The sequence below is a fragment of the Vicugna pacos genome, chromosome 12, assembly GCF_048564905.1.
Source record: "Vicugna pacos chromosome 12, VicPac4, whole genome shotgun sequence".
Lineage (NCBI taxonomy): Eukaryota > Metazoa > Chordata > Mammalia > Artiodactyla > Camelidae > Vicugna > Vicugna pacos.
This window is the reverse complement of record NC_132998.1, coordinates 11,608,094-11,619,588: the sequence shown is the minus strand read 5'-3', so window position 1 is coordinate 11,619,588 and position 11,495 is coordinate 11,608,094. Positions and strand designations below refer to the sequence as shown.

General features: G+C 43.6%; 1 protein-coding gene and 1 long non-coding RNA gene across 5 annotated transcripts in view; one reads left to right on the top strand and one right to left on the bottom strand.

Moving 5' to 3' along the window:
• The first annotated feature begins 381 nt into the window (after nt 1–381).
• LOC140700118 (uncharacterized) lies at nt 382–10,018 on the top strand. The gene is made up of 5 exons (XR_012078343.1): nt 382–457; nt 975–1,036; nt 6,697–6,797; nt 8,601–8,726; nt 9,712–10,018. It is a non-coding gene; the product is annotated as an uncharacterized lncRNA (long non-coding RNA).
• The window catches only part of BIN2 (bridging integrator 2), a 33,569-nt gene continuing 26,400 nt past the window's right edge, over nt 4,327–11,495 (bottom strand). For 3 of the 4 annotated variants that reach the window (XM_031682984.2, XM_072972787.1, XM_072972788.1), the window contains exons 10-12: nt 9,147–9,900; nt 5,776–5,850; nt 4,327–4,981 (exon numbers count right to left, since the gene is read on the bottom strand). In XM_031682984.2, the coding sequence (XP_031538844.2) occupies nt 4,952–4,981; nt 5,776–5,850; nt 9,147–9,900 (859 nt within the window). In that variant the 3' untranslated portion in view covers nt 4,327–4,951. The remainder of the gene's footprint in view (nt 4,982–5,775; nt 5,851–9,146; nt 9,901–11,495) is intronic. The other variant, XM_072972786.1, reaches the window with a different exon arrangement.

Below are 11,495 nucleotides of genomic sequence, written 5' to 3'. Positions count from 1 at the left end.
GGGAAAGGGCCCGGCGCTGCTCCGCGCGTCCTTCTCAACTCGACGGGGGCGGGAACCGCAGGGATCGCGGGGACCCGCTGCGGGACACCGAGAAGAGGAAGCGGCAGAGAGGCGCGCAGAGTTCGCCGCCGAGGCCGGCCGGGAGTGGGGGTGGGGGGCCGGCCGGCTGGGTGGGACAGGAAAAGAGGAGAGAAACCGCCCTCTGCAGGTTCCCTCTGCCCGCCCGGCCGCCTCTGTTCCCCCGGGAGGAAAGGCTGCTTTTCCTTCTCCGATTGTCACTTTACTCTCCATCCGGAGCCGCTTCCTCCCCCGCCTCGAGGCTCGGGAGGACGTGGGATCTGAATGAACCCAGAGCTAATGGGATCCGTCCGGTTTCCCCGCCATCGACGTTATTTGAATTTTCGGCGAATGTGGAAAGTTGTGTTTACTTGCGTTTGCATGTCATTTACGTAAACAGGTCTGTGTCCAGAAGCTTGGAACATGAGCTAACTTAGTGGGCACACCCCAAGCCCGGGAGCAGGGAGGTGAGGTGGGGAGAGGAACGTTGCCCCATACGGATCTTCCTTGGCTGAATTCATCCGAGGCAGTGTAGTTAGTGTAGAGGTTAAGAGCGTCATGAACCTTGGACTCAAACAGCCCCAGCTGCGCTGCTTCTTGCTGTGTCACTTTGGGCAAATTACTTAACATTTCTAAAATCTGTTCCCTCATCCCTGAAATGGGGGACTGAAAATGATCATGCCTGTGAAGCCATTTCACAGTGTGGTTCTAGCATATGGGAAGCACCTCAACTTAACTATTAATTAATGTCATACTTTAGTCACCCCTTGACTGACTTCTTTGTGGCAGGAAATGTTCCCAAATTAATGAGGAGCTCAGTGAGTAAGGATGTAATAGTATAAGGTTCTGGACTCCGCTCTGCTGTGTGATCTTGGACAATTCTGTTTCATTTCTCTTATCTCTTACCTGTCTCATAGAAGTACTGTGAAGATGGAATGAGTTAACACATCAGAAGCCTTAGAAGCTTGCCCGGCACATAGTAAGTGCTCAATAAATGCTAGCTGTCGTTATGTTGGCTTCCTACTTAGAGTTAGAACTCTCGTGGTTATTCCATCTTCCATCCCAGTGACACAGACTTCTGTGCTTACTTTTTATTCCTGGGATAAGTTCTCCAGGTTTGGGAATTAATATTTTTATAGATCAATAGAGACAGGTGTTGTGCATGTTCATTTGAGGGACAAAGACTGAGAATCAAGGCATAGAGTGAGAAAAAAGCAAAGGATAAATAATAAATTAATTAATTAAATAAGCAAAGGTAGTTGCTTTCATTCTTAAAGATGTTATTTGATAAACAGCCAGAGGGAAAGACAGAATAAATTGATTAAATTCATTTTACTTGAATATATTTTTTAAGGCATAGCAGTTATTAGTGCAGAAAAACTACCAATCCAACTAAGAAAGGCAAAGAAAGTAACATATAGGCAAGATATATGTAAGTTAATAAAAAGGTAAGCCTGGCCAGTCCTCAGACAAAAGAATATCCAAGAGAAAAAAGAAATTCAAATCCTAAGGGTTAAACTGCAAAGGTGGACACTGCTTGCACTTACTGACAAGCTGACCATGAATTCCAGGAAAGGTTGAGATTTTTCTTGTATATGGGTGGGTCTCCCGCCATGGTATAGTCCAGTATGTTTGAAGATTGTTAGAACCACAGACTCTCAGAGGCCGTCTGACTCAACTGACTCTACTGATTTTTTTTTTTAAGTTTTTTTGGGGGAATTAGGTTTACTTATTTATTTTTAGAGGAGGTGCTGCAGATTGAACCCAGGACCTCATGCGTGCTAAGCATGCGCTCTACCACTTGAGCTGTACCCTCTGAGTCTACTGATTTGCTGTGTTACTTTTACAGTTTAACTTGATAGTTAATAATCTCTCACAAGCATCTTTCTTCTGTTTAAAGCATAACCTTAGAAGGTTTGCTGATACATGATTTTATCCCTGTAGGCACATGCTATTCATTTTGAAAGTGTAAACATGCAGAAAACAGGATCCAATGTGCACATGCTCAGCACCCATTTAGCATAAAATAAGCAATTCTGTAAGAGTGTGCACTCTGCTCTTTGGCGTATCCTACACATCCTGGATGTGTCCTGCTGCTAGTGTTCTCTGGATATCTTACCTAGTCTGTCAATATTGTCCTTCACCTTACTGGAAGGCAGAGATTGGGTGATGGTCTTGTAATTAATTCTGGATAGAGATGTGTACAGACAGATGATGAAGGAAGCCTCATGTGGTACTGGGCTACCAGGGTTCTCCTAGGATTAAATGCTAAACTTCAGAAACTGGAGCAGCCAACCTTTTGTCAACAGACCTCCAGGGGCCTCAGGGCAGGGGATGAGGGATATTCATCTCTGCCCACTTTTATTGGCTTTCAGCACCTTCTTGTGCTGCTGCCAGGATGGTAGTTTTCTAAATCCTGGTCTTTCCCCTGGACAACTTTACCTACCCACCCACCCCAGCCAGTCAATTTAGCACTGGGGGGTTGTAAACGAACTTTAGTGACACCAATGTTAATAAATTCTGTTAACCCACTACCACTGGATCAGCAACTTTACCATTTTGTAAATTAGGGTAAATAACTTGGCTCCTAGCTGGGACTATATACCCTAGATAAGCAAATTACTCATGCCAGCATACTCGCCCTTTTCCCTATCTTCCTGGAGCCTCCAGTAGGGCCATATGCAAATGCAGGGACAGTCTCACAACTCAGTATAATTTTCCACTTTAGTTGTGCCTCTTCTGTAGCAGCTACTTGAATGCTTGTCTCCCCTCCAACCCACCAGATCCTAAGTCCGTAGAAGTCCTCTCTGGCACATTATCCAAAGAGGATCAGTTTCCTAGGAGATGAGGGTCAGGCAAAGTCCTGTAGAGGAAGGGCTGGAACTGGGTTTTGCCTTGGGAGGGGCATTCTAAGCACTTGGTCATGGAGGACCTTGGTCACTGAGGGCCCTGCATTCCTAGCATTTCCCCCACCCTTCCATTAGCCCTGGCACCACTCTCAGCAGTGATTCTGAGTGCCGAGGGAGTAGGAAGCCTTCTAGGACGGGTATTAAAATACAGACAGTAGGGCTTTTATGGGGGGTCATGCAACCTCCTCTTCTCCATTACAGCAGTAGACATCCTTTGAAGGTTTTAAAAGAAACGAGTAATAGGATTAGATCTTAGAAAAATGATTCCTAAATACAAATATGCATTTCCTGCTTCCTAAGGGACACATCTACTGAAAAGCCTTGCAAGTTCTCGAGCTCTTTGTATCAATGTTTGTATAGGACACCCAATAAACTGCACATAAAGCATACAATATCAGTTTTGACATGTTTACACATGTTAAACTATCAACACAATCAAAATGAGGAACATTTCTACCACCCCAAAGTTTCTCTGTGCTTCTTTGTAATCCACCCTCCTTACTAACATCACGCCCCACCAACCGCCACCATTGGTCTTTCTGTCATTGTAGACACTAACATGCCCTCCCCCAAACTGGGCCAGATTCTTTCTCCAGGGAACCTTCATCTGGAAAGGACACAGTGGCAGAAGGGGGCTGAGGCCGGAGTCCTCCAATGACAGCTGCAGTCTACACAGTGCTGCCACAGACATCCATGGGCTGGTTCTTGTCCTTTCTGTCACCTGATTGTTCTTTCAACATATCCTTTGTTGCTTAATTGTGTCAGTTTGTTGCTTGCAACTAGAGTACTTACATGTAATGCACTTCCTCCTATAGTCACTCTTTCAGAGAATGACACCACCAAATCCTAGTCTCTCAAGACTGACCTAGAATAACTCCTTAAAATTTCAGTCTTCATCACGTGTCTCCTCTAACTCATCACTAAATCCTGCCTATTCTGCTTCCTGTTCAATAGTCTCACTGTCTCTATAAAGTTCTTACTGTTTCTCCTCATCATTATTTCTCTAGTACCTAGGACAGTGCTTGGCAGAGTAGGTACACAATAAATTCTTGCTGAATGACTGAATGAATAGTGACATCATCCATCAGCCCCAGAAACAAAAACAAAAATGGATGAGTGTTTGTTGGTGTTTATCAGGGTGGCAGGACTTCAAGGTTAGTTTTTAATGTTTTCATAGAAGCAAATGACAGATCCTGCATCCAGGACTTCTGACTCCAAATTCCATACCATTTCCATTATATTATTATGCTTTGTATCCTTTCCCTTCACTTGGAGTTCCATTTCTTGTTCCATCTTGCTCAGATCATCATTTACACCAAGTATCAGACTGTAGACACTAGCTATAGCTCTAAGACGTAACCCCTTTCCAAGAATATTTGTTTATTAATCAAAGAGTGGGGGAGACATCCAGTAAAGCACCTAGATTGAGGAGAGGAGCCTGTGGCCCATAGCATCATCAAAGAGTTACAGCCAGGAGGTAGGGTGAGCTGGGGGCCAGGGATGTGACTAAAGCTTTCTGAATCTGGGGTAGAATCAATAGCCTTGCCTAAGTGGAGAACAGTGTCGGGCTGGAATACTCCCTGTGTCAAAAAAAAATCCATACACACTCAGAGTAATACTTCATTTAACAATCTGAAAACCCATTTGTTTGGTTTTAAGTCTTACAGAATGAGTGGTAAATCAAAGATCTGTTCTCTATTTTCTGAGTATGTGTGCTTATATGTCTCTGTGTGGACCAATGTTTACGTCTGCAGAAGCTTTTGCTTTTTATAGTCATTTTCGCCCCACTTTAACTAAAATATAAAGTCTTATTATTCTAACAGTGCTAAAACCTCCATTAATGCTAGATCTTTAGAGACTGCCAGTATTCATACTATTTGAGAAACCAGACATGAATGCTGGATCTTACGTCCCTCTGACCTAGATCCTCCAGCTGAGGAGCTTCTCTGGGGAGGTGTGTGTGTGGAGGTCTTGGTGGTTCCTCTTCAGGGCCGTGCGTTTTCAATCGTAGATACCTGGAAAGTGAGCATGATTGAATTAGATGCTGACCTCCCCTCCACCAACCACCCACGGAAGTAAATACTCAATTTTCTTCTCCTGAATTGTATTTCATGTAATGTGTGTACAGAGGGGGCAATGTGAAACCGGCTGCTGGCATTATTGTCAAGATGTTGCAGATACTGTTCATTACGTCGTTTACCATCTCTAAGAATTCACAGGTGAAATTTCTTTTTCATCTTAGTGGCAGGAGTTGTTCTCTTAAGGAATGGGCATCATGAATTAGGTGAACTGATCAGATTTTTCTCTTCTTCTTGGATATTACAAAGTTCGGAACCAATTTTGTTGTTCATCCTTAGTTAAGTTTATTTTATAGAATGTAGTCTTGTACTTGCCTAATTCATGGTTCCACTTTATGTCACTGTCACTAATACAGTTCTGAGTTATTTTACTATATTTTGTGTGTGTGTGTATATATATATTATATATATATATATATTTACTCTTTTTGTATACCTTTTGTATATCAACTCCTTTTTGAAATAAGTTTAGGTATAACTAAATAAATTCTTAGAAGACAGGTCAAGAAGTTCAAGATCATTTGGGAAATGGGTGCAGAGGAACCACAAAGTCCCGTTTATTCTTGGTTCTTCTGGCTGCCATCTGCCTGACTTTGCCCTGAGGGCATTGTTCACTGCTGGGTTCCCACTGTAGCCCATCGTGCTGATTCCGGCCTGCAGCCAAACCTCTGTCTGTCCTCAGTGTCGAGTCATACTGCCCACCCTGTTCTCTGCATATCTGGCCTCCTTACCTCTTCTTGAGGCTCAGGTGTTGTGATGTTGTTCTCTCCTGGAATCGCACACACAGGAAGCTGAAGAGCTTGGTGCTGCAAAAGAGAAGAGTTCCGTCAGTGGGAGGTGGCTCAGCCTCCCAGCCTCTCAGCTTAAAAGGGTCTTTTGTGTCTTACCCTTTACAACAGTCATAAACATAAGGGCAAACATACAGCGCTGTTTCACTACAGCCTGAAAGCATCAGGGAAGGCTTTACTGTCATCCTCTCTCTCAGATCGGGAAACCAAGATTCAAAGGGTGAAATGACTTTCTGGGACAGGAAACCAGGTCTCTGGATTCCGGAGTTGTTTCCATGATTTGTGTGACATGCATTTATATGTATATCTATGTGAGGGTCTGTGAGCGTATAAATATAGGTCTTAAAACCTACCTACCACTTTTAGACTAATCCTCCTCAAGAATGCACTGCAGTTCTCACACTCAGATGATCCTAACCCATGGCAGTTAGGAGAGGCAAGTGGGATAATGATTTCTTTGGAAAAAGGTCTAGGTTCTGAGGTGGGAGCCTAAGGTGAGGAAAGCCATGTCTAGGAACTGCTAAGCCAGGAGACAACCTTGGCACTCTAAGGTTTAGAATGAATTTTTTAAATTGAAATTTAACTAATACACTATAAAATTCACCTTTTAAAGGTAGAATCTATTTCTTTCTTTTTTTGTGTGTGAGTAGAAGTCATGTGTTCCACTTCTTTTTTGTTTTTATTTTTTGGGGGGAGGCAATTAGGTTTATTAATTAATTTTTTAACAGAGGTATTGGGGATTGAACCCAGGACCTCATGCATGCTAGGCGTGTGCTCTACCACTGAGCTATACCCTCCCCTCAAAGTAGAACCTATTTCTAACAGTATGACAACAACCTGAAGTTCTGTGATTTCTTCTTTCAGGAAAATCTCCTTCTTACTTCCTCCTCCAATTCCAGTTCACAAATTACCTCAAAAGTAATACTATCTCCAAGAAAGTTATCAAAATCTTCATTTTCTCTCAGGTGAGTCAAATGCTGAGCAAAAACAGATTTTCTCACAGTTATCTCTTTATTTGCCCATTGATAAGTCCATAATTCTGCTTGAGAGAAAATATGATTTATGATGCACCTGCGAGGGAGGTGAACAAACCTTACAGGCCACAGGCTTCAGAGGACTGGTGATACTAACACGCTAGAATCTAAGATGCTCTAGTTGCTTAATTCCATTGGAAAAATGTCTCCACAGCCAATGACCAGAGCAATCCCACAGAAGAGGCTGGAAGTAAAGAAACACTATAAATCTCAAATACGAGGAGGTAGCCTCAGGGGAAAGGAGGTTGTGCTCAGTACCTCTTCCCAAGAAGGACAGTGTTACTAGCCTATTTCTCAGATAGCATATTGGCCCCTATAATCTCCTCTTCAGTAAGATTATCCCAAGATTGCAAACCTGTTTTATTCTTCACTGGAGCCAAACAGAAGGTCATTCTATTGCTGCCTCTATACTAAATTTATATAATATATTACAAAGTCAAATTTAAACTAATTTTGGATTTTCCAAACAGTTGAATTGTTCTTTTCAGTGCAGGAGAGAAGTGGCTTTCCTCTTCACCTACTCAAAATCCCACATTTACCTTCTGCTTATTCACTATCCACACGCCTTGCGTATCTCTCTCCCTCAGCATAGCTATCTCCGACTGGAAACCAGCCAAGGGAAAGTTTTATATCTTGCCCTGTTAGGACCATCAATACCTCATGTGAATCAAGACTGAGGGCATAATACTGTCGATGACTTAGATTTTAGTACCTTAGGGGAGTCAGCTAAGTATACTGTTCTCTTGTCTTCCAACTTTCCTGCCTCACCAGGCATCACACCCTGGCTGCCACTCTTGGACCCTTTGCCATGTTAGCTCCTCTCAGATAGCAGGAGGCTCCCAAGGGAGCCTGTTCAACTTTCAGTTTGCCATAGGCAGCAGCTGGGTGGTGTGATCTGAGGGGCACCAGAAGTCTCACACTCCCAGCCAGCCATGTGGTCATGCCCTGGTCTCCTTCAGTGCCCAGATGTCCCCTTCTCTGACCACTCTGTTTAAATTTGCAGTTCAGCCTCCACTCTTTGTGCCTTCTCCTACTTAATTTTTCCATGTCTCTTTTCACCACTAAACTGTAATTTTACTTATTTATTTTGTTTCTTGTCTCTCTCCCCCTCTACTTGAATGTACGATGTGAGAAGGCAGAGAACCCTGCGTTTTGTTCACTGTAATACCCCACCTCCTAGAAAAATGCCTGGCATGGTAGTGGCTCACTGAGTGACTGTGGAATGAATGAACGAATCTGGGTGTCATCTCGTCAGATGTTGCACCATAATCCTCTCTACAAATGCACCTGACTGCTGATCATATATCCTTAGCTTTTAACATCAAGGGAGAACTGTTTTTTAAGGTGGCCCATACCATTTTGGTTTTTCGAAGCCCCTTGTGTCCCCTTTCCCCTATATTAAAAAAATTTTTTCCCATATCATTTTTTAACAGAGCTAATTGCTGAAAGTTCTTGTATTGATCCAAAGAGTACTTAAAAAAAAAACCTTTACACTTAGGGCTTCTTTCTGCTCTCAGGAGTCTCACAGAACAAGTCAAAGCTCTCTTCTATATGAGAGACTTTCTGTGTAACTTGACTAGAATATGACTTGATTTCCAGATCCTTCTCAGAACTGGTTGCTCTCTAGGGGGTCTGCGTTTCTATTTTAACACAATCTTTTTTTTCATCCATATTCTCACCTTTCAAAAGCCTGTCCCTTTTGTTTCACGTTCCTCTGTGAGTTTCTTCTTTCAGGCCTCTCTCATCAAAGAAGATACAGCTTGGAAATGTGCTCATGCCATTTTGTCTGGGTCTATTTACCACAGTCACAAGTATGACAAACTGAAGTGAGGCTCTACTCCCTGCCCCATGTTGAAAAAGGTAAATACCAGGATGCCAGTTGTAGATTCTTTATAATGGGAACTCTCAGAATGAGGGCAAAAGAAATTAAGAATCTGCTCTAATAGTAACCTTTTGCAGAGGTCAGTTACCCCACGGGTATAGATCACTAAATTAGTTGCTATGAAGATGTGAATCAATCCCCAGAACCAAAACAGGTGTCCAAGAATATGCTTGAGACTGTAACATAATGACAGAATCTTATCTACTCTGGGGTAACCTGCCCACAGTAAAGATGATCTACATGGAGATTATGAAAGGGAATAAAGGCCCAAGCAATATGTCCATGTATGACTGAAAAATTGTACTGAACACTGGAATTTGACACAACACTGTAAAATGATTATGAATCAATAAAAATGTAAAAAAAAAAAATAAAGGCCCAAGCAGGTCCACTCTCACCTGAGAGGTCATCAGGGTAGGGGAAGAACCAAGTTCCTCTGGGTTCAGATTGTCGATGTTTTCCTTTTCTCTGGCCTCAGGAGTTCTTGCTGGCTTCTCTGGTGGCTGTGGATCAGGAGAGGCCTCTAAGGAGGCCCTAGGACTTGGGGCCTCAGACCCTGAGGAGGCCCTAGGGCTGGCGGGTGAACCCTGTTCGGAGGCCGAAGGGCTGGAGGGCGCGTTCCCCGAGGAGAACCTGGGGCTGGGAGTGGCCCTGGGCGGAGGCGGCCTGTTGGGGGGTGCGGAGGCCCTCTGCACCGAGGCTCTCTTCTTTGGCCGTTCAGATCCTTCACTTGAGGTGCGGGTTCGGAGGACTGCTTCTGGGAAAGATGAAGCCTGCTCTGAAGAGATCAGGGTTCCGCCTGGTGATGGAGCTGGGGAGCAAGAGAAAACTTCCTCCTGGGACTCCCCACTGTCAGTGGTGGGGGAGGCCTGGGCCTGGGTGGGGCCGTTGCAGGCCAGCGGAGGCTCTTCCTCCTCCGAGGAGCTTGCTTCAGCCTCCTCCTCTATTTCCTTGTTTTTCAAGGGCTCTTCTTTAACCTCGGAGTTGTCTTCTGTCTGGCCTGGATCAGACGCCAGTTCTTCTTCACCTGCTGAGATGGAGTCCCTCTCGCTCTTCAAGGAAAGTGCAGAGGGGCTGGTAGGTGAAGTCGGAGGGCTGGTGACTGTGGCTGTTCGGACGGGGGGAGAGATGACTAAGGAGCGCCTGCTGCTGCTGAAAAAGGAAGGGCATTTAGAGTCAGAAAGGCTAAAAACTGGAAGTAACCTAAATACCGCAAATAAAAAACGATAAACACACATAACAATAAAACAGAATAAAGCAATTAAAATGATATTAGGAAGTTTGTATAATTTGCAATAATGCTTATAAAGTGAAGTGGAAAAAGGCAATAAAATTTTATCCATATCACAATCTTGATTATGTAAAAATATACAAAGAAAAAGAAACTAGAAAGAAACACAGCAAAATATTAACAAAATATTTTCCTCGGGGGAAAGATTCATGGATGATACACAGTGGATCCTCATGGATTCTGTATGTGCAAATTCACCTACCCCCTAACATTTATCTGTAACCTCAAAATCAACACCCGTGGTGTTTCACGATCATTCATGGGCATGTGCGGGCTGTGAAGACTGAGTGCCTGAGGAGGGCCTTCCCAGCTGAGGTCTAACAAGGCAATCCTCTGCCTTCCTGTCTCAGCTCTCTTACTGTAAATGTGTTCTGTTTGCCAAGTTTTTCACTTGTGCTTTCTGTTGGTGATTTTGCTGTTTAAAAATGGTGTCCAAGTGGAGGAGAGGGTATAGCCTAGTGGTAGAGTGCCTGCCTAGCATGCACAAGGTCCTGGGCTCAATCCCCAGCGTATCCACTAAATAAATAAACAAATAAATAAATAACCTAATTACCTCTCCCTCACAAATGAAAAAACAAACAAATTAAGCCTCCAACTATAGTGCTAAACTGCCGTTGGGAGCAGAAAACCTGTAATGTGCCTTACAGAGAAAATACATATGTTGGATAAGCTTCATTCAGGAGTGAGTTACAGTGCTGGTGGCTGTGAGTTCAATATGAATGAATTCACAAGGCAAGGTTCTCCAGCTGGATGAAATGTTGGGGCCAGGAGCTCACAGGAACCTAATCCTATGTTTCCCCAAGGAGCAGTGCTGGTGGTGATTTCACAGAACATAACTACCACGAACACTGAAACAGACTATAACGTTTACAGAGCTTGCTGGATACTGTGCTGAGTGCTTCCACATTCAACATTAGCTTGACTCCTACTCACATCCCTAAGTGCTTCCCATGTACCATCCACTAACTGATTAAGCAACCCACAAATATGTACTTGACAGATAGCATTATGTCCCATGCCCTGGGTTCAAGGATGGGAGATGAGGATAGAAAAAGAAAGGAAAAATTTAGCTCCAGCACTGTGAGAACTCCTGATGTAAGACAAGCTGAGTGACACAAGGTACCTTCTAGCACCAGCATTCTAGGGCCTAGTAGGTTTAGAAGAGAAGGCCCAGGGTACAGCAAGAAAAGACCAGATTTCTCTACAAGGTTCTGGGACATCTTGGTGTGAGTGAGGGTAAGTTTCAGCTGAATGAACACTTAGAGAGAACTCTGGTTTTCAATGCTGGGAAGAGGAGAGAGAGAGTTTTCAGAGTAAAAGGGAATTCATCTAGGAAGTTTATATTAGCCCTTTGGTGATTCTTTTTAATAGTCTGTAACTAACTGTTAAATGAGTTGTACAAACAACAAATGTGAGCCCTATTCTTCCTTGAAATCCCAAGCTCAGTTTCACTACC